Source organism: Bos javanicus, chromosome 10 (genome assembly GCF_032452875.1).
Source record: "Bos javanicus breed banteng chromosome 10, ARS-OSU_banteng_1.0, whole genome shotgun sequence".
NCBI lineage: Eukaryota > Metazoa > Chordata > Mammalia > Artiodactyla > Bovidae > Bos > Bos javanicus.
The window spans coordinates 44,076,582-44,103,301 of NC_083877.1; the positions used below are offsets into that span (position 1 = coordinate 44,076,582).

The following is a 26,720-nucleotide window of genomic DNA, read 5'->3' on the forward strand; positions in this document are numbered from 1 at the left end:
TGCAAAACCACAATGAGGTACCACTTCACGCCAGTCAGAATGGCTGCTATCCAAAAGTCTACAAGCAATAAGTGCTGGAGAGGGTGTGGAGAAAAGGGAACCCTCTTACACTGCTGGTGGGAATTCAAGCTAGTATAGCCACTATGGAGAACAGTGTGGAGATTCCTTAAAAAACTGGAAATAGAACTGCCTTATGACCCAGCAATCCCACTACTGGGCATACACACTGAGGAAACTAGAATTGAAAGAGACACGTGTACCCCAGTGTTGATTGCAGCACTGTTTATAATAGCCAGGACATGGAAGCAACCTAGATGTCCATCAGCAGACGAATGGATAAGAAAGCTGTGGTGCATATACACAGTGGAGTATTACTCAGCCATTAAAAAGAATACATTTGAATCAGTTCTAATGAGGTGGATGAAACTGGAGCCTATTACACAGAGTGAAGTAAGCCAGAAAGAAAAATACCAATACAGTATACTAATGCATATTTATGGAATTTAGAAAGATGGTAATGATAACCCTGTGTGCGAGACAGCAAAAGAGACAAAGATATATAGAACAATCTGTTGGACTCTGTGGGAGAGGGAGAGGGTGGGATGATTTGGGAGACTGGCATTGAAACATGTATAATATCATATGTGAAACGAATCGCCAGTCCAGGTTCGATCCAGGATACAGGATGCTTGGGGCTGGTGCACTGGGATGACCCAGAGGGATGGTATAGGGAAGGAGGTGGGAGGGGGTTCAGGATTGGGAACACGTGTACACCCGTGGTGGATTCATGTTGATGTATGGCAAAACCAATACAATATTGTAAACTAATTAACCTCCAATTAAATAAATTTATATTTTAAAAGAAGAAGAAGAAAGGAACCAACCATTTGCTCTTCAGTTTCTTCCTGTGATAGTGGAAGCAGTAAAAACACAAATGCTCAGCTCCATCTTTATATTAGTACACACCTCAGTCATTCTTTCAAGGAAGAGCCTGGGGGAAATAAGATGCTCTACAGAGTTAATTCTTCTTACTTCAACTACAGGCAGTCTGTTGATCTTTGCTGTTCAGCAAGTCAGTCTCATAAAATCAGTTTTCTTGGTTTTCAAAATAAGAGTTTTTGAGATGTGTTTTTTAGAAGAGAGATTGCAGGATGGTGCAAGAACTTTGGAACAGGCATCAGATGACCTGGTTCTGATTCAGGTTCTACCACTAGCTAGCTGTGTGGCTTTAGACATGTCCCTTGCCTTCTCTCCATTTCAGTTTTCTCTCATGTCAAATAGAAATCACTGCTTCACCTGCTTTGCAGGACTGATGTGTGCTTGAGAAAGTATACAGCTCTGGTCAAACTGCTGGATGGTAGAAACACAGTGGTAGTTTATAAAACTATGCGTGTGCCATCATGGCGAGCAGTCTCAGTTCTATTCATTATGTTGCTTCTTCAGACAGGAACGCAAGCCAAAAACAAATCAGTTTCAACAGGAATGTTGTCTGATCTTGTCCATTTCATGTTTAATTGGTACCATAATAGAAATGGGAGATGGTTTTAGTTCATGTGATAAATGGATTTTAGTAGCATCTTCTTATCTCTCGGACTTCTTCTTTGCCCCTTTCATCCACGCTGGTTGACTTATTATGACATTCATTGACAAAGAGTGGCTTTACCCTTCCTATTCTAGTCAAATGTTTGACTTGTTCTGTCAAACTGCAGTATTCAGTCATGAGTGACAGTGTGGGCATGTGTTATCCTTGGAGTAGTCAAAGAGACAGAGTTTTCTTCCACAACAAGTACATTTTTATGCAGGACTTTCCATGAGCATGACCCCAGGGTGATGGTTAGAGGAAAAGGAAGGAGTTAAAAAAAAAATTTTTTTTTGAAAACTTTGTACAAGATAGGAATACTTTTCATATGAAATATCTCTCTTTAAAAGAGTCCATTTGGGAAATCTGAAAAATTTTGCACTTTTTACCAGCTAGTTTTCACATGTTTAGATCATTTTTGCATGAGTTAGTTAGCAGTCTTATTTTCTGCTCATCTTAAGAACATCATTCCCTTGAAGAAATATTTTGGCATCCATTCTTGTTTTGCATAAGATTATTTTCTTCTTCCCACAAGATCAACCCCAAAAGCAGCGCAAGTAATGCTTTATCATTTTGACATTCTGGGTTTTATGTGGATAGCGCAGAGAAGGAATAGTATTAGAGACTTCTTTTCACAAAACACATGGGTCAAGCTGCTCACTTGAAAACAAATCGGTTATCATCAGTTTTTTTTAGTTTCTTACATAGCAATTAAGATGCTGTTTCTGCCCTTTTTTATTACTTTGCACTTATGAGATGGATCCTCTGTGAACCAAACAAAAGCATGTTTTTCTAAGACTGAGTAACACCACAGTGTTGGAAGTTAAACTATGTTATAATGACCATGGAAACTAAGTAAAAGCAAGAATAGGAATCTAGTATTTCTTCTGAGTGTTAACATTTTCAGTGATACATGTTCTGTATTGCGAAAGCAAAATAATAATGTCATTAATAGCTATCCCACAGAACCTTGTATCTTTTTACGTTTTCAGTTTTCTTGGTGATATGTGACTTTAGAGTACATTCAGAAAGCTTGAGGCTTTTTTTGAAAAACCCATTTCTTTGTATATTCTTTTCTTTAAAAAAAAAATCTATCCTTTATCACCTGGTCTCCTTTTTTTTTTAATGTGCAGATAATGAACACGTGTATATGGAGTTGTCACAAAAGCTTTATAAGTATTGTCCAAAAGAATGGAAGAAAGAGGCCAGCAAGGTACGACAATACGAAGTCACTTGGGTGAGATTATATTTATCAGCAAAATTATTTTGATTTTTAAAAAAGGTTTATTTTAGCTGTTATACATTAGGAAAACATCTTAACACTTTATACAGTAAAGATTTGGAAAGGGATATGAATTATAAGTTCTAAAATATCACATTAGTGAAGGATTAATAGCTTATAACATGTAGCAAAAGATTTTGAACATCTGCTAAAATAGTATTGGACAATAACTTTTCCATAACCTTGGGATAATGTTTTGAAATGAAAATCATGGGAAAAGTATTTGTTCCTCTTCTTTGGCCACATTAGTTGTCAAAACTGACTGTCTAGAAGTTATTAGTCATTTTAAAATCTGCTTTTACTATCTTTACATTGATATTTTATTACTTTATTGAACCCGTGCCTTGTATTTGCATAGGAGAGCATCACTGGGAATTTACCTAGTGTTCTCAAGATTACCCTCACAAAACAGTAATAATCCCCAGTGTGTAATCCTTGATCCTCCAATTTGTATTTAAGAATTCTTGGAGTAAACTGAAGGCTACTTCAAAGCCAACTACAAAGTAAGGAACATGAATGTCTAAATAAACAAACAGCATGTTAGAATTTGGTATGTGGAATGTCAGGGGAACAGGAGAACATTGTAATGAGGAGCAAATGGTCACCACAGGGGACAGAGCTGGGAGAGGAGCTGGATCTCAGCTAGAACTTTCCACTGGCATTTATTTTTATCTTCCCGTATGTTGTCACTGGCATTACAGTGAATGAGTATCAGATAGTGATGATGCTTTATAACTTCCTGTTTCTGCATGGACAACTTTATACCTACTGGAAGCCCCTACTCATTAGAAGTAGATCAAACCTTTCAATGTTTAAAAAGTGTCTTAAAAATGATATTTGTTGTTTTTGAAACCCACTTTTGAAGTAACTAAAAACAGCCTGATTTTTACACGTGTCTTTGTTTAGGGAATTGATCAGTTTGGACCTCCTATGATCATCCACTTCCGTGTGCAGTATTATGTGGAAAATGGTCGATTGATCAGGTATGAGGACAAGGAGAAATTCCAGACCTTTCATTTTCCACAGTACTCATCTTCTAATGTATCAATTAAGTACTTCTGTTTATTGTTTGTCTCCACCTGCTAGAATATAAAACAGCAGGGAGATTTTCTTTTTTAATTAATTTACTTGGCTGCACAGGGTCTTAGTTACAGCACACAAGCTCTGAGTTTCAGCTTGTGGGATCTTAGTTCCCTGACTAGGGATCAAACCTGGACCCCCTGCATTGGGAGCACAGAGTCTTAACCACTGGACCATCAGAGAAGTCCCAAGAACAGGGTTTTTTTTTTTTTAAAAAAAAAACACTTTGGCACACACATGTATCTTCAGTCCCTAAAACAGAGGTAACAGTAGACACTCAATACATATTTGTTGAATGAACGAGTTGTTAGACTATAAGTGAAGTTGTTAACTGTATCACAGCTCACATTTTCTCTTCTCTACATTTTCCGTAACAGATCAGTCACTGAAAAGGTACTTCCTTTAAGGAAGAACTAGCACTTTTGTGAAAAGAGGAGAGGTTGGTTAATGCATTGTATTCTTTTCGGGTGGTGATGTGAGAAAAGGGACAGCAGCAAGAACTCTGTCCTATACAAATGCATGGGTGTTTATATCGCCTGGTTTTCTTTTCACCTTCGGGGTCTTGCTTCTGTTCTTGGCAGTATCTTTAAAGCTAAGATTACACCCAGTGGAGCTATCCTCTGAGAATCTTAGATGCAGTTCGGCAAGGGCAGGTAACTGATTCCTTTTCTGGAGGTGGGTGCCTGAATACTACTCTGCACATGATACAGACCCAGAAGTCACCAGTTCAGAAGCTCAGATTAACATTTTATATGAGGTTACAGTGCTGGAAGACTTTCAGAGGTGATTTTGTCACCTGGTAGAAATTACTAGAAATGTGAACTCTGTTTTTCACTTATTTTAAAATTTTGAGAAACCCTATGTAAAAGGGACAAAGATACATTTAACTAATGAGTTGTATCTGAGATTTGCTCTTAATATTTATATTATTGCCACATGCAAATTAAAAAGTAAAAAATATGAGCCCATAAAGGATGTTTTTAAAGGCAGAGAAACCTTTTTAGTTATTCTCAGTTTGTATAAAATCTTCACTCAGTGTACTTAATTGGAATGGAATGTGCTGGAAAGAAGAAAAATATAGTATTGAGCCATTAATTAGCCCCCTGGGACTAATGAATGTTTCATTAACCCCTATACTTCTGCCCTTTTCTCCAGTGATTAGCTAGTCCAAACGCTGTGTACTCAGCATTATACAAAGAAGTGCTCTGAAAAGTACTCTGTCCCAAGAGGAAAAAAATTACATAAATGCTTTATTTTTAAATTCTTCATTCTTAAACATGATCTTGGTTAAAATAAACCCATATGTTTTTATTATCATCAACTAATGAGCTATGAATCTCAGGTAAACATTCAACCTAAAATAATAGGGAGGCAAATACTCATTAAATACATAACACAAACACACACATTTTTTCCCCCTTGCATTTTTACTTTGATCACAGAGGCGTCCTGTTTGCCTGTGACATTTTTTGGAGCTTGACTGTGTTTTTACCCAGTCAGCACTCTTTAGTGTATTTAATGGGGACTATATTTATTTCTGACCTCAACAGATTGTAATGAGTGCACTATTACTGTTTCCGTTTGTGAGGACTATTATGATTTTGTGGCTGCTGCTGCTGCTTAGCTAAGTCGCTTCAGTCATGTCCGACTCTGTGCGACCCCATAGACGGCAGCCTACCAGGCTCCCCAGTCCCTGGGATTCTCAAAGCAAGAACACTGGAGTGGGTTGCCATTTCCTTCTCCAATGCATAAAGTGAAAAGTGAAAGTGAAGTCGCTCAGTCGCTCAGTCACGTCCAACTCTTTGCAACCCCATGGACTGCAGCCGACCAGGCTCCTCTGTCCATGGGATTTCCCAGGCAAGAATACTGGAGTGGGGTGCCATTGCCTTCTCCGGATTTTGTGGCATGTACCTATAAAAACACACCCATAAAGTAACATCTGCTTAATTTTAAAAAAAAAAAGGATTTTAAGAGAATTTTCAGTTCATTCACTTTTAGAGGGAAAAAAACTATAGTCAAGCAAATTTTTTCCAGTACAGCATATAAATAGAAATATTTTTTAAAGGGCCTAATGTATTTGTAATTTGCTCAGATGAAAAACAAAACAAAAAAAGACACATGACATTAAAATCAGGATTGTCCTTTATTTATGTTGCGTGTGCAGCTTCGTGGTACCAAAGTTATTTTAATACAGACAACGAATGCCTAGGCTTCTCTTCTAATACTTGTTCAATGTAGTATTTATTTACCACATTGGAGTGGCATGATTTAGATCTTGTTTCCATCATCAGAATGAATCAAGTGCCGCAGGCCTTAGGAAATGTTGCTTTTGCAGTCTGGGTCGTCTGGCCTGGGGTCCTGTCTCCCTGAGGCCTGAGGGAAGCAGCCATCAGGCAGCCATCAGGTGTTGACACAGCCTCCCCCTCTTCAGCAAGTGAGGCGGGGGAGGAGGAGGGGACAGAGCAGAAGAGCTCCCGTCCCCAGATGGGCAGCAGGATTTGCGCTCTGTTTACATGCGTTTAGATTGTTCCATCAAAATATGAGTTCTGCTTTCTTTTGTTTTCCTAGTGACAGAGCAGCAAGATACTATTACTACTGGCACCTGAGAAAACAAGTTCTGCATTCGCAGTGTGTGCTCCGAGAGGAGGCCTACTTCCTGCTGGCAGCCTTTGCGCTGCAGGCTGATCTTGGGAACTTCAAAAGGAATAAGCACTATGGAAAGTACTTTGAGCCCGAGGCTTACTTCCCATCTTGGGTAGGCACTGTTTTCAGATCTAAAGCGTTTGCTCTAGCACATTTCTAGTTCATTGTTCTAGTTCAATAGAGACATATCAACCCCTAAAATGTCTACCCTCTATGTTAGACACATTGCGAGGCGCAATGGTAATGACAAAGAAACTAGTAGCAACCAGAAATAGTCAAGCTACTCATGCAGCTTCAAGAACTGGGAAGCCAGGTGTTTAATGGCCCACACACCCTCCATGACACCCGGGTACACATTTCACACTTGAGAGCGTGGCACACACAGTCTCTCCACCAACTCGACCTGTACGTGGGTAATGAGGAAGAGGATGGCTGTCCATCCTACAGATGCTGGAACTGGGAATTTGTCAGCCTTCTTTTGAGATTTACTCAGCTTTGACTTTCTTATTTACTCTTAATTCAAGCAGCATTTTTCCCCTTCAGGAGGAGAAAAACACTGTTCTTTAAAAAGCGACATCATTCACAACTTTTCCTGTGCTGAGAAAACAAATATAAGTGAACTGCTTGTGCCTTCCACCGTCTCCTTCACTATCAAAGGAGGAGCCACCCCCTTCCTTCAGCAAGAAAATATAGGTTATTTGAGCACTGACTGTCTCAGCCATGTTTCCTCCACCATACTCTACTGATATCACTTCCCGTTCTTCCTCCAGGTCTCTGCTGAGGCATCTCTCCTGTATCTTCAGCCTCTACTTGAACTAACTCGGTTCACACCTTCCTATCTTCAGAGGAGGAAGGAGGGAGGGAAAGAAGAGCTACCTATCTCTCCTTCCCTTCTCAGTAAAGCTTCTTGAAAAAGTGATGTGAATTTGATGTTTTAACATCTTTACTTCGACATGTACTCCTCAACCGACATCTATCTGCCTTCTTTCCTCACCAGCCCCTCCACTATGGCGTTGTCCTTAGGGCCAGCAGTGACCTTTAAGTTGCCAAATCCAGTGGACACTTTTCACATCTTTTCCTGGGTTTCTCTGCTGTGATTGACACTTAGTCACTCCTATCCCAGGAGACCTCCTCCAAATTGATGCTTTTTACAACCACATATGTGCTGGCACCTCCCGAATCCATTTCTCTCCCTTATGTCTGTAAGACAGATGTTTACCCGTAGGCACCTCAAACTCACAGTGCCCCAGATCAAATTTATCTGCTTCCCACCTCAGTTCTGTGTGTTCCTACCTCTGTGTTCATAACCTCAGCCAGTGGCCCTGGTCACCTAGAAACTTAAGAGTCATTCAGGCTCTTCCTTAACACTCTTCTTTTACCTTGCCCCATCTAGTCAGGAGAACATCCTCTAATATAAACCCTTGATTCCCCAGCACTCAACTTAGGAAATAAAATTCTCTTGTATTTTTGTTGCTGTTAACTTCCTAAACATTACTGCATCCCCACCCCAACCCAGGTCATGACTCCTCCCATTTCCCAGGTGCCAGCTCTCGTCAGCACTCACCAGTGGACACTTGTCCCTGCTCCAGGCTTTACTTCACAGCTTGCAGAGAAGTCGATTTTGCTTCTGATTTAAACCTTCACCTGCAGAGTGAAAGCCTGAGTACCAAACATGACCTAGGAACTTCCCAGCTCATGGTCCCTGCCAGATTTTTCACCTTCCTCTCTGGTTGTCCTGCACCTCATGTGTTGTGCTCCAGCAACACTCAGCATTACTGTGTCTCCACAACTCCTGTAGTTTTGCACTTTGGGCCTTTCTGCCTGCAGCTTCTTTAGCTGGTGAGGCACCCTCCCTGTTTTACCTGGCTACTCCTGGTCATTGGCCCAGGTGTGTTCTCTGGATGGACTGTCTAGGTGCCCAGGGCCCTTCCTCTGGACTCAATAAGACCCTGAACAAAAGTATTTTATTTTCAAATATTCTGCTTATCTCTTGCACCCAGTAATCTGAGTGTTTCTTAAGATATCCTAAAGAACAGGTATAAACTTAACCTTTTCTGTTTCTTCAGCATTTCACATCATGGTGCTCAATACAAGCTTTTGTTCATGGGCTGACTGTGCTTCAGTTGTTGAAGAAAAACCAGAGGGCATCAAGCTATTACATAGCAGTGCCTGTGGGACCAAAAGTAGCCAGTATTTCCATTCTCTAGTTGTCATCAGGTTCTCATGGACTCTTGGGCTTTAAAGCAGAGCTTCCCGATTAGTGTGCCATGGCACCCAGGGTACTGAGACCAGCTTCCTTGACCCTTGTGATCACCAGAACCACCTATTACATATACCTCACTGCCCTTTCAAATACTATTTTCTATGGGTTATTTGACCTGAAAAAGGTTGATAAGCACTGATTTAAATGATCTCCATGAAAAAGGAATCTAGAAAGAAAAAATCTATAACGAGTTATCAGCAAAACTTGATTATTGGCCAATAATTCATCATGTTTAATTCTCAAAATATTCATAGGAAGAAAAATATGTCAATAACTATAAAAACTGATAAAACTAAAAATTCTCTAATTTTTAAATTCTGATCATTTTGAGCACTAAAAATGCTTTTTGTTCACTTTGCATACTTCTTTCCATCTTTTATAATCTTCATGAAGTCAGCTAAGACTTTTAACTTACCAACACCTTTTTTTTGAGCCTGTAGCTACTGGGCACTATATATTTTTGAAATCTGAAAGCTTAGACTACTGTCTGATGAAAACTGAAGTCGCAGTAAATTGTAATGAATATTTGAGTGAAATTGTTTTCTCCTAAGCATTTGAGTAGAGTGTTCTTATCAGCCTCTTATGCAAAAACCAGAAATGTTTCTAAGAATTCCTTGCAGTCCTCTGCCTTCTTTGGATTAACATTGAGAGCCTCCCACTTTGTGGCTGTAATTTTAGAAGAGTTAAGTAGGATCCAGAACCTGAAGATGTGCTAACAGTAGCTGTGTTTCATGGTACCAATAATTCTGCAAGTATAAACAATGATGTGGGCAAAATTGTGCAAGTTTGCATGGTTTTTCTTTGTTAGTGATTTTAAAGCCAAGAGAACATATTTTTCCCATTTCTTATGATTTTTCTTCTTAGATATGAAGTACTACAGCTAAACTGACTCTGTACCTTCTAGTATTAGCTTGTTCAGCCTAGTAACGTCACAGATGGTCAAAAGAGTATCAGTGTGAGAATTTCCTGGTGGAAATCAGCCAGTTTCAAGGGCCTATTTTCGGTTCTCGGCCTTTCATCATTTTCGGGGTGAGGGTCGTGTTATACTTGAATCCTTCCAACAAATGTTGCATTGCGCTCCCCTTGTATCCCAACAGGTTGTTTCCAAGAGAGGGAAGGACTACATCCTGAAGCACATTCCAAACATGCACAAAGATCAGTTTGCACTGACAGCTTCTGAGGCTCATCTTAAATATATCAAAGAGGCTGTCCGACTGGATGACGTCGCTGTTCACTACTACAGATTGTATAAGGTACAAAACTGCAGTAAGTCTGCAGCTGTATCTTCTTGATCAGGAGAATTTTTTTTTTTTAAGTTTTGGTTGTTTTTAAAATGGGTTTTTAAAAGAATTTTTATTTGAACTGCTGTTTGTCATCATAAGTCAGTCTTGGAGTCAGTGATGTTTTTCTTTGGGCCTGGAAGCAGGAGTGAGTCTTTTTCATGGTTCTGATAATTGAGATGACAAGTGGCTGTAAATTGTGCTTTTGATTTTTCAGTGATTATGAAATAGTTATTCTCCTCCTTCCCAAATCTGCATTTCTGCCTTGGGGAGTAATGTTTACTACTTCTTTGATCAGTAATTATTTAATAAGTGAAGCCACACCTGCATTGTATCCATTAGTAATAAGAGCACCACCACAGCAGCTAATGTTTATTGAGTTTTGTATTTATGGAAACACTTCATATCTATCCTTTTTGAAAAAATACTCATAACTCTATAAGATAGGACTGTAATCTTCATTTTACAATCAGGGATACATACCAAAGATCACAAAACTAGTAAAAGACAGGAGTCAACCCATGTCTGCTTACAAGAACCTTTGCGCCTGAATCACTGACTTTCTTGCTGCTCTCACTCTAAGTTTGTTCCTTCTTTTGTCCTGTGTCCTTGTGTTCTGTGTTCTTGTGTCTCTAGCCTCATTTTTCCATTCTGAGTCAGAGGTCACACATCCAAATAATAACTGGGGTGGGTCTTGCGGAGAATCACTGGCAAAAGTATTCACCACATTCTGTCTTCTCTCCCTCTTCTCCGCCACACTCCTCTCCCTATTCCACAAGTATCACTTCCATGGTACGAACCCTTCAATTCCCACCTGAGTATTCAAAGGCATATTTATTCTCCAACCAAATAGGATGAGGTGGTTCAGAGTGTGGTCTGTTGTATCCAGCTTGCTGGGATTAAATCCCAGCTTCAGCCCTTACTGGGTAACCTTAGGCATGTTACTGTGCTTTGGTTTCCCCACAGATAAATGGAGATGGTAACAAACCCAATAAATTCTGAGGTTTATTAAAGACTAAAGGAATTAGTGGGTGAAAAGTGCTGAAAACAGTGCCCAGCACACATTAAGTATGATGTTAAATGTGTTTCTGTTACCACTGTCTTTGTTATTATTAGGTTTGTTATCTCTGCTACACCCTTGTGGTAAGATAAGCATAATTAGGCCATTAGAGACTGGACCACAGATCGGTTATATTGCTGGGTAATTTTCTTGGCTGGTTCAAAAAACTTAAAAAGAGAGCAAAGGATGTTATTTTTTCCCTTTTCATGCCCAAGAGATGCTTTGTTAATGCCCTGTCATCTTTGAAAGGCAAAGACTTCCACAAGATCTCTTCAGTTAAATTCCTAAAAGACTGAGTTCTTGTTTTTCTTTTAAGAGTTCATTGTGACACTTCAACTTATAAGAGAAAATGAAAATTAATGACAGTTTTGACAATAAGTTTATATTTTAAAATGTATTAGAAGTATGAATGATACATTGGAGAGAGTATGGCTTTAGAATCAGATCATCAGTTAGAAACCCTCCACTGGCACTCACTCTTGCTGGGATCCTGGGGGTCTGTCGCTGCAGTACTGGGCATCTGTTCAGTGGGAATTATCCTATACATGCCACAGGTCAGGAAGGATTCAACAAGATGATGAATCTGAAATGGCCAGATGGCATGCCTGGCACATTAGTGAGTGCTCAGTAAATATTGGTTGCTTTCTATTTGCTACAGAAGCTTTGGTATTTTTAAGAATCCTATTAAGAATCCTTTAGTAGATAAAGTAGATATCTCTAATTTACTTTTCATGTAAAAATTAATTTTTCAATTTGCTCAAAGTGTGCTACTTTTACATGGCATAAAAATCACTCTGGCCTTCTTAAAACAAGATAAAGCTAACGAACTGAGGTGAAGAAACAGATTTTTTTTTCCTTATGGAGAGAATTTTCATTCTTTAAAGAAATTGTGACTGCCATTAAAAGTGCTTCATTTAAGACCTGTTTATAAAATGGAGACAGGAGATAGGAAATTTAAAACAACAGCAACAACAAACCTCTGTACCTCTTGCCCAGTGATACATACCTCATACACACACAACCAGCATTTTTATGAACACAGTCTTATTTCTGGAAGCAATCAGAACAGCCTTGAAAGGGATATTGGCCTAAAGTCATAGTGATGAATTGGTTTCTCCTGTTAAACCTATACTGTATGTGCCTTTCTTGATGTAAAGAATATTAGTGGGGGAAAAAAAAAAACAGCCCCAGTAGTGAATATAGGCTCTATCTACTATGCCAGCTGAGGATACATTTTCTAAAAATACTTCTTTTCATGATCATGCAAAAACTGGCACTGAACATAATAAAGAGCTGTACATACTCATTTTTTTAACTGAGAAATCTCATACTGAATATACTTTAGTGACTTAGCAATTTTATTTTCTATTTTGAACTTTACATCATACAACCACTTGTTACAAATAGTGCTTAAAAGCTGTGGCTAAGTACAGTATTTTTCCCTTATACTTGTTGTGGTGTATTTTTTTTTTTCAGTTTATGGTTTAGCTGGTTGAATGTATATCATATTGGCAGGTGATAATTGAACTTCTTAAAAATAAGTGCTTTTTCCAAACTAACATAATGTAAAGCTTTATAGCTTTTAACTATCTTCATGAGAGAGCATTAACTATTCACTTCAGTTCAGTTCAGTTTAGTTGCTCAGTTGTGTCCAACTCTGCGACCCCATGAATTGCAGCACTCCAGGCTTACTTGTCCATCACCAGCTCCTGGAGCTTACTCAAACTCATGTCCATTGAGTCGCTGATGCCATCCAACCATCTCATCCTCTCTTGTCCCCTTCTCCTCCTTCCTTCAATCTTTCCCAGCATTAGAGTCTTTTCCAGTGAGTCAGCACTTTGCATCAGGTGGCCAAAGTTTTGGAGTTTCAGCTTCAGCATCAGTCCTTCCAATGAATATTCAGGACTCATCTCCTTTAGGATGGACTGGTTGGATCTCCTTGCAGTCCAAGGGACTCTCAAAAGTCTTTTACAACACCACAGTTCAAAAGCATCAATTCTTCAGCACTCAGCTTTCTTTATAGTCCAACTCTCATATCTATACATGACTACTGGAAAAACCATGCCTTTCACTAGACGGACCTTTGTTGGCAAAGTAATGTCTCTGGTCTTTAGTATGCTATCTAAGTAGGGAAGCCCATTAACTATTCAGGCTTGCCTCTAACTTTTGTTTCAGAGTTGGGAGATTTAACCAGTTTTAAATACGCAAAATCTACTGCACCTCAGAATATAACTATGACATTATATTCAAGATTCTAACATCTGAGAAAAGGTGTTAGAAGGTTAAAAGGGGCTTCCCAGGCAGCACTAGTGGTAAAGAACCCACCTGCCAATGCGGGAGATATAAGAGGCACTGGTTTGATCCCTGGGTAGGCAAAATCCCCTGGAGAAGGGCATGGCAACCCACTGTGGTGGTCTTGCCTGGAGAATCCCCGGCTACAGTCCATAGGGTCACAAAGAGTTGGATACGACTGAAGTGACTTAGCATAGCATAGAAGGTTAAAAAAAAAATTGATGTAAATGTAGCAAATAGTCTTACCAGAGTTCTCAGTAACACACGAATTTAGAATATTGTCAGATATGAAAGTATAGTAAAAACATTAAAACTCTGAAATCTCAGATTTAAAAAGTAGAAAATATCATTATTGATTTAATATGTACCCATGATTTTCTTGTATCTTACAGGAAAAAAAAGGATGCAGAAAGGCAAAGCTATTTTAAGTAAAAAGCTTTCTAATACTGAAATTTATCTTTCATTCTTTAGTGCTGAATTGTTTCTTATGGAAGAAAGATACGCTTTTTCATATAATTTTATTCCTACAGGATAAAAGGGAAATTGAAGCTTCTCTGACCCTTGGATTGACCATGCGGGGAATACAGATTTTTCAGGTTAGTTAATGGGGAATAGGTGTCAAATGGTATCTATCCACTGTGTCTTCACTCTGACAGTGTGCCTGCCTGGTCCTGTGCTATGTCCACTGGTCCTATTTCCAGCCAGTGATTGGTTACTACTTCTTATTTGTCCAGCACAGATGTGGATAATGTGGGATAGACAAAGTGAAACAGTCTGATCCTTGACATCAGTAAGTCCTCTAGAACAGGAAACAGCAAACCAAAGATTAGCCCACATTTATCACTCATAGATCATTAATATCCAGACATTTTTCTCTGTGTGTCATTAATTTTTAGCATTCTTTTTTTTTTTTTATCATCTGGTGCATCTGTAACTATAGAAAGAAAAATGACTTTGTGATAAAGTATCTGACCCAGACGTTTTAATTTCCGTTACAATTTCTGATAAAACTCATCTGTTGAGTAAGCGGTTCCTGTCATCCTTCTGCAGGTGGGATGGTGTTATCATCCCGCCATCAACAGGGGAAAGAGGAGGTCTGTGAGGCCTGGGAGGGTGCCTTATCTTTGGTATAGGCAAAACACCCAGTTATGAACGTCTGAGTGCCTTATCTCATCTCTCGAATGCCTGAGTCTTCTGGACTTTTTATTTAAATTTAGAGATGGGCCAGAAGGGAACAGATTACCTTGAAAGGCAACGTCGTCACTGAGGAACCCAAAGTGGCAGAGTTGTATCATTTCTCTTTTAATTACTGTCTGCATGTCTCTAAAGAGAGTTGGGGACCTCTTTCAGATTTTAATTACTGTATGTATTTTAGTTTTCTGGGAAAGAAGTTAGAGCTATTTTAGAGTATCTGTCAGTTTCCTCGGTAACTCTATGTGCATAACTTAGAGTTATAAGTAACTCATCATTCTTTCCACAGAATTTAGACGAAGAGAAACAATTACTTTATGATTTCCCTTGGACCAATGTTGGAAAGTTGGTGTTTGTGGTAAGTTTAAAATAACTGGCTAAAATACTCATCTGTTTGTTTTTGTGGATTTTTGTTTTTTAAACAAAATATTGTTTCAGGCACAAAACTTGATGTTTTCTCAAAATTGAAGATGAAAATAGTTAGCTTTCTTAGATTCTTATGCATGCACTGTAATTATAATCCTTGCCACTTTTCAGTAGTGAACCTGAAATCACAGAGTCTTACAGCAAAAGAAATCACCAATTTTAATTTGTGTGTCTGGTCCCCACCACTCTACCCTAGTTGCAGAAAAAATGTGATGGGAAAAGTTCAAGATGAATTCATCAAACAGAATTATTTTTAAAAATGTACAGCAAAGGGATTAGAAAACAGAAAGCTGTAATCAGAGGGTAAATTATTCTTAGCTTGGGGGTTGGCCCGTTCTTTTGGAAGTTAACTTCTCTTGAATAGAGAATAAAGAGTGATATAAAAAGATGTTTCTATTAATATCTGTCTGTTGAAAATCATCATTATAAGGAAAGGGCTACAACTCTTAACAGGAAAAGTACTTTTGTTTTTAGAGTATTGAGAACAATACACTTTCTTTGGTCAGAGCAAATTCTTATTTTTTCCCAGCTGTTTCACTCTTTTGCCAGCTGTATCCATTTTGGGGAAGAGTTCAAAGAATTACAGTTAATTATATGTCTTTCTAGTGGTCATTAAAATTCATAATTTTGCTTTGTTCCTAAATTACTGGAAGAAATACACAAAAAGAGGAGGAAGATAAGGATTAAGACACATGCTTCTTTCCAGCAGGAAGATGGCCTATATAAATAAAGAGCTCTATTGCCAGATCGCATTTGGGCACTGATCCCACACTGCCCTGTGAGTTAAAAGACCTGTTTCTGACTTTAATTCCTTGGGCACAGTTCAATCTGATTTCACTATATTCATACATTAAATGGGGCCTGACCTGCCTCCTCCTCACTGGCTCTTTCTCCTTCAAGCTTTTTGTGAAAGGAGTGGAGTTATTTGTAAATGAGAAAATTATTAACCCACTTGCCCCCTTCATGTCTCCAATTAAGTAGTAATAAAATACATTTATAGAAATTGAATTTTTAAGGGTCCTGCACCAAGTGGTTCCTGAATCTAGTTGTGCATCACCTTCTTCTAAGGAGCTTGTTTAGATTTCTGGGCCTCACCCAGGAGATTTTTGATTCAGCAAGTCTGGGGCAGAGACTAGGAATCTGTTTTGGCAAACTTCCCAGATGATTCTTTTTGCAGCCGGCCCAGCCCTGCCTAGTTGTATGACTCTGGGCATATCACTTAACATTTCTGTGCCTTGGTTTCTTGCTTACAAAATGGGGAATAATGGACCACCCCCTTGGGCTTCCTTAGTGGCTTAGATGGTAAAGAATCTGCCCACAGTGCAGGAGACCTGGGTGCTATCCCTTGGTCCGGAAGATCCCCTAGAGAAGGGAATGGCTACCCACTTCACTATTCTTGTCTGGAGAATTCTGTGGACAGAGGAGCCTGGTGGGCTGCAGTCAGTGGGGTTGCAAAGAGTTGGACATGACTGAGTGACGAACACTTTCACTGGCCATAGACTTGTGAGGACTGAGTAAGTTAATACATGTTTAGTGCTCATGAAGTGTAAGTTACAAGCATTCTATCATAGCATTGAGATCTGGTGGTGGTTCCTTTTAAAATGGAAAGTCAAGAGGTAAGAAATTCCATCCATGTCTGAATTGCTTTGTGCTGACTTTCAGTGTGTAGTTAAAATACACCTCCCTCTTTGCTTTACCTGTCGTCTCCAGCTGAGAATCACTGTGTCTGGAAGACTCCTTTCTGTAGTCCTGCTATCCTATTCATTGTCAAAAAAGTTAAAGGAATTCATAATATTCTGTAACTGGAAGGAACTTTGCCACACCCTCTCCCTCAATTTCGGAGAAGGCAATGGCACCCCACTCCAGTACCTTTGCCTGGAAAATCCCATGGACAGAGGAGCCTGGTAGGCTGCAGTCCATGGGGTCGCTAAGAGTCGGACACGACTGAGCAACTTCGGGTTAATGATCCCAAACCTGGTGAATGAGATTCCTCCACTGACAGAGAGATACTTACATACCACTTGCATATCTTATTTCTCCTTCCTGTCTCATCCCTCCAGCTATCCATCTGGCTTCCAAGTCCCTCTTCTATCTGACTAAAGAGTTTTTCATTTTTTTCTAACCCCCAAATAGGTATCTTGTATTGTTTACTATCGTAACTCCTTGTTTATTTCCACCCTATAATTTATCATAAGCTGTAGTTATTTTATGTGTTTATTCACCCTCTTTAGCACCAGATTGTAGCAACAGGAGGGTAGGGACTTGGTCATATATGCACTACTGTTTTCTCAGGAACTAGAAAAGTGTTTGACATCTTGTCAGCGTTCAACAAATATTTGAATGCATTACTCTTCTAGAGCTTGTGGTCTTGTTTACCGAGTTAGGGTGTTGGGATTACATTTGAGAATGCTTTCATGATGGCCTCTTCTCCATTACGTAAATAGCCTGGCCAGCCAGAGAAACCACAGATGGAACCGGAAGACCCTGGCTTGGCATTTCCCTGAATTTTTGGTAATCCTCTATCCCATGACATTTTTGAAAGGGAAGACAGTAATATACCCCTCAGGGAACTTTGGATGGAGCCTTAGGCATCTATTTCTGAGTCTGTAGTTTTCCTTACTTACTAGGAAAGAAAGTGGACCTTGACACATCAGAGACTTGTCTTCCTGACTTGTTCCTTCCCTCCACAGGGTAAGAAGTTTGAGATTCTCCCAGATGGCTTGCCTTCTGCCAGGAAGCTCATCTACTACACGGGGTGCCCCATGCGCTCCAGACATCTTCTGCAGCTCCTGAGCAACAGCCATCGCCTCTACATGAACCTGCAGCCTGTTCTGCGCCACATCCGGAAGCTGGAGGAAAACGAAGGTATCGCAAAATCTTGGCCGGGAAGCAGGTGGTACTTTTGCCACCCGTGGCCCCTTACTCGACAGTTGCCAAGAACTGGGGCTTTAGTCTCCTGAAGAGTGGGACCTGGAGACCCCCAGCCTCTCCAGGTCCCCAGCAGCGTTGCTTTTTCCATCTCAGCAGTCCTGGAAAGCCCACCCACAGGCTGGTCAGCATATCTGAGATTATCCCTGCTATTTAACTGTCCTAGCAAACAGTCTCTTTAAAGTTTCCCTGCACTCAACTTGAAAGTCCAGAAAGCCACTACGTGGAAGCACAGCTAAGGTTTATCTGCTTACCAGCTTTTATCTGCATCTCAGAGTCTTGTTTATACACTGGTCCACCTTGGGGCTGTTATGTACAGGCTCTCTGAAATTCCTTGCAGTGTGATTATTCCTTACGTTAGAGTGACAGTAAAGGTGGGCCACAGAATATCTCCAGCCTCTTGTTGACAACTAGGAAGCCCCTTGTCTGGCTCAGCAAGAAAGACCAACAAAGGAGAGAAAAGTTTACAATTGAGGATCTTGTTAGCCTGTCCTACTGGGGCACGGGGGCGGTTTGCTGAGACACAGAACAGAGCAGTGCATTTGGGGCTTCAGAGTTCTGAGCCATGAGAGGGCAAGTCTTGGTGAGGAGAGGAAGACGAGGTGGAGGCTTCTAACAGTAGACTTCAACTTCACAGTATTAACCTGATGGTTAGCTCTTTATCTCCTGTGGTTACTCTGTACAGCACACTCCAGTTTCACACCCAAAAATGCTACTTTGCATATTTGGTCTTTCATTGTCTTCAATTTTTTTGCAAACTCATGTTATAGTAATTGTTGGTAATTTTATTAGATTTTATTTGGGGTATTTGCATAAATTAGGATTCAGATTCATATTAACTTAGGTCCATGTCGGAAACACATTTTGACCTCTCAGACGTCACGTTCCCTATAGAAACAAGACAAGTACCTGTCCTCTCTTAACAAACAAAAATCCTTATAGAGGTTTAAACACAATCTGATAGATGTTTCTCAAAAGCTGCCTCTCAATTTAAATGAGGCCCAGTTTGGAGATGCCATTGTAATTTAAGTAGCAATTAGAACATGAATCATTTTCCACTGTCTGCCACCAAACTGCATTTGTCTTTGGAGAGAATTAGTCTCACTGTCTAGTGTATTGGCTTCCCCTGCTGCCAGACTGCCAGTTCTTCCCCATGATGACTTATCAGTATAACAAGTGCATGTATCTGTCTGACGCTGACATGAAGATTAGGAATTTAAATGGGCAGAAGCACCAGGAAAGCTTGTGACAATAGGTTACTTAGGTGCAGAGCCCATCATTTGCCAAGTTGGCTTCATTCCTGAATGGCCAACTCGCAACTTTGGGAAATTCATTTATTCCAGCAGCTCTCTGCCCACAGCATTTTAGTAAATTCTTGTTTAGGTGACTGTAATGTGAGCCCCTTGTACCCTGAAAGAATTAATGAACCTCCCCTATAGGTTCTAAAGAAAAATTACAAAGAATGTTGAGTTCTTAGGGGAGGGCTTTGTTATCACGTGCATGTGAGGGCTTATGTGAATGGGGCAGTGAGATTGACAGTGATGCAGATTGGATCTTTGATGTGGGTATGCGTAGATACATTTTGCAGATATGGCTTTTTTTTTTCTTCCCTATCTTTACTTTCTTCTGCTTAGAAATCCCTGCAGATCTGAATAAAACCTGAAACTAAGTTCTTTTGGATTAACCTTGGCCTGAATTCAGTTATTTCACCCACACTTAAGGATTGCAACATTTTAAACAACAAAAAAAAGCTATTAACATTAGCCAAAATCACAGCGTGAAAAGAATCTGTATTTTTCTTAATTAGATTTCATCTAGTGTCACCTTGTCTGAAACACTATTTTTGCATTTTGTAGTAAAAATGATCACAAGAATCCTATTGTTTAAAAAGAGATGGATAAAAAATGCTTTCTGTCATTAAAATCTTTTTTCAACTCAGTTTTACTCGATAGCTAGGGCTTATTCTTAGGTTTTATGTCAAGAGGGTGCATTGACTTGCATTATGGTCCAAAACAACACGAAAAGTTTGGTGTTCTGTGGGCTTTTACAACAGATGATTGCATTGTTGACACCAGTGATTACTAGGGGGTGAGCGGTTGCATTTTGTATTTCTTAAAATAAATTTCAAAATTATTTCAACATTTTCCTCATTTTGTAACTGATCGGTGTGAAACTCCTTAAATGTTTGCAGAAGGTCTAAGAGATGAAAAGCACGATGACAGGAGCAGAAGCCGGCACGTGGAGCACCAAGGCTGTGCTGACATGTTGACACAAAGTAATTCAGGCTAGGCTCTTATTAGCTAGAAGACAGGTTGGCAAAGTACTTGTTTTCTAGTGACTATGTGTGTGAGTATAGAATAACTAGTTTACTCCAAATCTGTCAGAAATTTGGGAGTAAAAGGGCTCTTTTTAAAGATACAGAAAAGTTTTTTTTTTAATTATTAGAGCCACTGTTATCAGTTGTCTTAGGGCTTAGGACTTTTTTTTTTTTTTTTTACTTTTTACCCTTCCAAGGGCCATGTGCCTATTGTATTAAAACTACAACAAATAGAAAGCATATGGGAATTTTGCAAACCCCTTTTAGCTCTTCATCTCAACTCCTGCTTTCTTAGAAAATAGGACTCATTAGAACCCAGCCTAGCCCTAAAAAGATGGGCTGTAGATGGATGTACTTTTGTAGCAGTGATGTGTGGTTAGGCCCTGATATCTGGTTCCATTCTGCCTCACTGTGAGTATGGCTGCACACACCTCTTTGCTTCAGCTTGAGTCCTTAGAAGTAAAATAAATAGGCTGGAGCCCAGAAGTGTACACACCATCATCTCCAAGCATTGTTGCCATTTTGCATCCTGGAGTACATATCTTCTCTTTCTGCTGATGTTCCTTTCTTCTCTGGGGAAGCCTGTGGTGATTATACTTCAGGCTGGATTCAGACATCAAGAGTACACGTATTTTTACTTAACCAAGAGACAAGACAAATCCATTAGCAGACCCTTGAGAACCCAGTCTGGTTTAGTTAACAGTTTCTGAAATAGTATCAATTCAACATTCCCCAAGTGCACTCTTCCTTTTTAACGTTGTTTTGATGTGTTATTTCTCATAAGTATTAAAAATACAAGGCTCTTTCTTTGTTTTAAATTTCTGACCTCAAGCACAAAAATAGTATGTTTGTATCAGTTGTATTGGAGAAGGCAATGGCACCCCACTCCAGTACTCTTGCCTGGAAAATCCCATGGACGGAGGAGCCTGGTGGGCTGCAGTCCATGGGGTTGCTAAGAGTCGGACATGGCTGAGTGACTTCACTTTCACTTTTCACTTTATGCATTGGAGAAGGAAATGGCAACCCACTCTAGTGTCCTTGCCTGGAGAATCCCAGGGACGGGGGAGCCTGGTGGGCTGCCGTCTATGGGGTCGCACAGAGTTGGCAACGACTGAAGTGACTTAGCATAGCATAGCATATCAGTTGTATACCTGTAGCCCAGTTGTAAGTTTGTGCCTTTATGTAATAGTTAGTTTAGCATTTGATAAAAGGGACTTTCCAGGATTGTGTCTTTGTCTGCATTAAAGATCTGTACCAACTTGTTAAATAACAGTTTTATCAGTCAGAGGCTAAGTGGGTATAAATCATCAAACCAGAGTGATTACTATGTTTTCTTAATAGATCGTGAAGTCTCATTAGTTCAGCCTAAATGGAGAAAAGCAATCTTAATCTGTGAAAATCTCAGTTCTGGAATTTTTTGAAAGAAATTCTCAGAAAAATAGTTTTATTTTAAATTGTCTTCAACAGTTAGAGCTAAGTTAACAATGGACCAAACTGAACAGATGAACAAATCAAATGAAAGGCAGTTAGTATAAGTGTACTTATAAAACCATTTCTGTAGCAGAGTTTCGGAAATTATCTGTGGGGAAGAACCAGATTTTTCAAAACTTCTAATCCACCATGCACTGATACTTTTGCAAAGTTCAAAGTCTCATTAGTGGATGTCCTGGCAATATCAGATCGCTCTGAAAGTTTCTAAATGTTTATTCTCAATTCCTAAACTTATTCCATTGTGGACAAATAACAGTTTTCAGACAAGAAGTGGTCTTTTCATCCACATTGAGTAGCATTCTTCTGCAGTGTTTGAAACTTTAAAAGTCTTCAAGTAGTCAAATACCTGCCTCAGATCTATTGTACTGGGTTTTATTCATTTTGCAGTCTTCTTACATAGAGTTCCTATCAGAATTATCAGCACTTTCCAGTCACTCACTTCTGAATGTGAAATTGTACTCGTTCGTGGCCTGATGCCTGCCCTGGGCTAACCAGCCATTCCTCCTGCCTTGGTTGACTGTAATGACGAGCTGTGTTCCTCACCACACAGAGAAGAAGCAGTACCGGGAGTCTTACATCAGCGACAACCTGGACCTCGACATGGACCAGCTGGAGAAGCGGTCACGGGCCAGCGGGAGCAGCGCCGGCAGCATGAAGCACAAGCGCCTGTCCCGTCACTCGACCGCCAGCCACAGCAGCTCCCACACCTCGGGCATCGAGGCCGACACCAAGGCCCGGGATGCGGGCCCTGAGGACGCCTACCCTGGCAGTGCCATCCACCGCAAGCTGAAAACCTGCAGCTCCATGACCAGCCACGGCAGCTCCCACACCTCCGGGGTGGAGAGTGGCGGCAAGGACCGGCTGGAGGAGGATTCGCAGGATGATGGTAACCTGCCCCCCAGGCCCTCCAAGCTAACGGTGCTGACCCATCGTCAGGGCCCCTTCTGCTTTTTCTTTCCCAGTGCTTCCCCAGTATTGGTTCCATAGGATTGATGTCGTAATAGAGAAGAGAGCAACACAGCATTGGCTGCTTCACCCTGCTCCTTCACCTGAGGCAGGTTAAGGAGATAAGATGAGATCTATAGCCTGTATCAGCATTTGGGTGCATCTTTTTTATTGTTTTTCTGTTTCAAATAATTGCTGTAGCATTCAAGTTTGGGGAAAAGATATACTGATTCCATTGAGGAAAACTGAAAAACATATGTGTGCTTACTATAGAATTCATGTGGATCTCAAATCTCATTGTTAAATGCTCCAAGAGATGGCAGATGTGGGAGACGGAGAGCTTGATGCACTATTCATTCTGTCTTTGTCAACAGTCTGCTTTTGGCATGAGCCAAACGACCCATCAGCCTCCGCTGGCCCTTTGTCATCACAGCATGCTAGTACAGTTTTTCTTAAAGAGAAAGAATAATTGATAGTCAGATCATGGCATTAGCAGACATGTAGATAACACAACAGTCCTGAGAAAAAGAGAAGCAGGATCTAGTCGAGAATTGTCACTGGAATTTCCTATTGTAGAGTCTCATTAGCAAATTTATTTTTACATGTAAATAATTGCATAACCTCCCTCAAGGTGTGGCTGTGAATGGTAACCATTTCCTTTGTGTCACTAAATGTCTTTCCCTTCTTCAGAAATAGAGATGTTGGTTGATGACCCCAGAGACCTGGAACAGATGAATGAAGAGTCCTTGGAAGTCAGCCCAGACATGTGCATCTATATCACAGAGGACATGCTCCTGTCACGGAAGCTGAACGGACACTCTGGTGAGCTCCCGCAGAAGGGACCTCTCCTTACCCAGGGAGTGGTCCTGGACTGGGAAGCAGGCGACCAGGAAAATAGAAGGGGTGGGTTGGGGGCTGCACATCAGTGTCACAGACTGTGGGACCGAGTGCCTTCTGTGGAGGGAAAGGAAAGGGAAGCTGGAGAAGCACTCAGCATTGGAATTAGCATCCTCTACCTCAGGCTTTGGACAAAGCTGTGTAATTGGGTTTTATCTTTCCCTCTTTGCTCTTTTAAATGATAATCAGAGAGTTATGTGATTTATCTGTTAAGAGGCTTGGAGACCCTTCAAACTGGCCTCCTCCTTTCCATAGACAAGAAAACCCATGGATTAGAGAGGACAAATGCTGGGTGGAGAAAAGCAGCAGTCAGCTCTCCAGGTTTACTTTGTTTTGGTTTCCCCCATTCTATTTTATACGGACTTCCCAGGTGGCACAGTTGGTAAAGATCTGCCTGCCAGTGCAGGAGACATAAGAGATGTGGGTCCGATCCATGGGTCAGGAAGATCCCCTGGAAGAGGAAATAGGAACCCGCTCCATTACTCTTACCTGGAAAATCTCATGGATAGAGGAGCCTGGCAAGCTTCAGTCTATGGAGGTCACAGAAGAGTTGGACACAACTGAGCGTGCACACACACACACACTATATCATATAGAATGTAGGAATCTGGAGAAAAAGCGTTAAAAAAAGGTTGGCATAAAAAAAACTCTTAAATTCTATGTTTGATGACATCTTTAAATGTATTCACTATAACCCTTTTATAGAGTTATATAATAATATATATATTTCTCTCAAATGAAAGTTGTCATCTTACAAAAAAAAAACCTCAGACTTGTAATTGCTTTTGTCACATGTCATGAATTAGTCTCTGTTCTATAAAGAAAATGCCTTAGGAGCCAGCTGTCGAAATGACTTCAGTGCTAAGTGTCTTGCCGCTGAAAGCACTGCTTCAGTGAGAGATCCTCCTTCGACTGGAGTGACCTGGCATTGGCCTGTCATGACCCACAACCTCTGATTGTGATCCTCTGCCACGCATCAGGGGCAGGGAATTAGTGATGAAAAGGTTAACAGACACAGTCTTTGTCATTCTGGCAGCTCTCTAAAGAGTAAGAGGAACCTTTGATGACAGAATTCCACTTGCTAACCTAGCAGAACCATGGCCTTCAGAAGCTTAGCCAGAAACAGACCTGCCCATGATTGCTGAGAATCACTCTGAGCAACAAAGACCCAAGAGGCTGATTGCTCTAGTCTTGTACCAAACTTTGCCCCTTTTTGTCCATTTACTTTATTATGTTTAATTTTTTTCCCTAAAAATGTTTTAATATATATATGCATATTATAGCTGTATAGAGAGCATGTCATCACTCACTCTGTGTGTGTGTTTTTGTAAAGAAAATTGTCTAAAGTGGGCCTCTGGGAAGGAGAGATGAGGCAAGCAGACTTTTACTTTCTATTTTTTTTATTTCTGTTTGATTTTTATAAATTAATTTTGTAATTTTAAATAGAAATTAAATTTGTTTAAAATTTAAATAAGATGGCTTTTGAAAAGATTTATATATAAAAAATGTGTATTGAAATGTCAAATATAATAGCAAAAAGAAAAAAGAAACTAAAGTTTAACAATGAGTAAAGTTATGTTCTGTTCATTAAAGTGGAATATTATATAGCCATTCAATAATGAGATTTTCTTTCAGAGGATACTTAATAATATAAGAAACATAGGTAAGAAAAACAGTATAAATTGTTTAAATAGCATGATCTCAAATTATAAAAATGTTTATACATATATGATAAAAATATTAGTAACCTTTTTGCTGGATAATGGGGTTATGGATGTTTTTATTTTCTTCCTTGCCTCATCCTAGTTTGCCCAAATCTCTATAATCTGAGCCTTTAAACATTGTTTTAAATACACAGAGCTAAGATTGAGTGGTGATGGAGTGTACTGCTCTATCCTTCACTCTTGTGGAAGTTGGCAGGAGCTAGTTCAATGTTCTGATCATCAGGCTTGATGCTGAGTTTTCTAGTGCTGGTTCTGGGTTTCAGAGCAGGTGATTTACAGGCAACCAGGGCACATTTGGGCTCCCCTCATAGCTCAAACAGTAAAGAATCCACCTGTATATGCAGGAGACCTGTGTTCAATCTCTGCATTAGGAAGATCCCCTGGAGAAGGAAATGGCTACCTGTTCCAGTATTCTTGCCTGGAGAATTCCATGGACAGAGGAACCTAGCAGGCTATCATGCATGGGGTCGCAAAGAGTCAGACACGACTGAGTGACTAATACACACACACGGGCACGTTTACAAGGAAATCCAAAAGGAAGCATACCAAGTGCCAGCCAGTACCCTAGTCCACATCTTCTTCCTGTGAAGATTCACTCAGAAGTTTAATGCTGGGACTTCCCTGGTGGTCCAGTGGTTAAGAACCTGCCGATTGACATGAGTTATATCCCTGGTCTGGGAACTAAGAGCCCACATGCCGCAGGGCAGCTAAGCCTGTGCACCGTAGAGCCCGTTCTGTGCAACAAGAAAAACTACTGCAGTGAGAAGCCCACACACCACAACTTGACAATACCCCCTCTCTACACAACTAGAGAAACCCTGCACAAAATAGCAAAGACCCAGCACAGCCAAAAATAAGTAAATTTTTTTTTAAGTTTAATGCTTTTTAAAAGATTATGAGCTTTCTAGAGAAAGATCTTCTGCTCAGGCAGTTGGTACCAACCCCAAAAACATGACTGTCATCTGAGAATAAACTGTCTACATATAAGCCAAGGAATGTACATATATCATTTTTTAATTGAACTAATCATCAAACACTTAATACATGCCAGACACTGAATTATCATGAGACCCTTTTAAAGAGATAGAATACAAAAAGTCATTTCTATGGATTACTAGCAGTGGCTGAATAAAAATCATATTACTTACCCAAGGTTCTTTTCTTTATCAGGTGGAAATGTACTTAAGCCATTTAGCCTTAAGGCTCTGGGGCTTGACCTTCACTTGCTCCATCTGTTTGCAAGAAACATGAGTGGTTTTCACTTACATCGCCAGTTCTTGTTGACAGTTTTACCTCCTTAAACATTTTTTCTGGATGCTTTA

The 26,720-nt window shown here is 40.1% G+C and overlaps 1 protein-coding gene across 7 annotated transcripts in view; it reads left to right on the forward strand.

The window, feature by feature from the left end:
* FRMD6 (FERM domain containing 6) overlaps positions 1–26,720 on the forward strand; it is a 271,689-nt gene that overhangs the window by 238,599 nt on the left and 6,370 nt on the right. For 4 of the 7 annotated variants that reach the window (XM_061430975.1, XM_061430974.1, XM_061430973.1 and 1 more), the window contains 9 exons: positions 2,713–2,816; positions 3,768–3,844; positions 6,510–6,696; positions 9,945–10,100; positions 14,010–14,075; positions 14,960–15,028; positions 17,787–17,961; positions 22,383–22,718; positions 23,468–23,599. In XM_061430975.1, coding sequence (XP_061286959.1) covers positions 2,713–2,816; positions 3,768–3,844; positions 6,510–6,696; positions 9,945–10,100; positions 14,010–14,075; positions 14,960–15,028; positions 17,787–17,961; positions 22,383–22,718; positions 23,468–23,599 — 1,302 coding nt within the window. The remainder of the gene's footprint in view (positions 1–2,712; positions 2,817–3,767; positions 3,845–6,509; positions 6,697–9,944; positions 10,101–14,009; positions 14,076–14,959; positions 15,029–17,786; positions 17,962–22,382; positions 22,719–23,467; positions 23,600–26,720) is intronic. The other 3 variants (XM_061430977.1, XM_061430978.1, XM_061430976.1) reach the window with 1 other exon arrangement.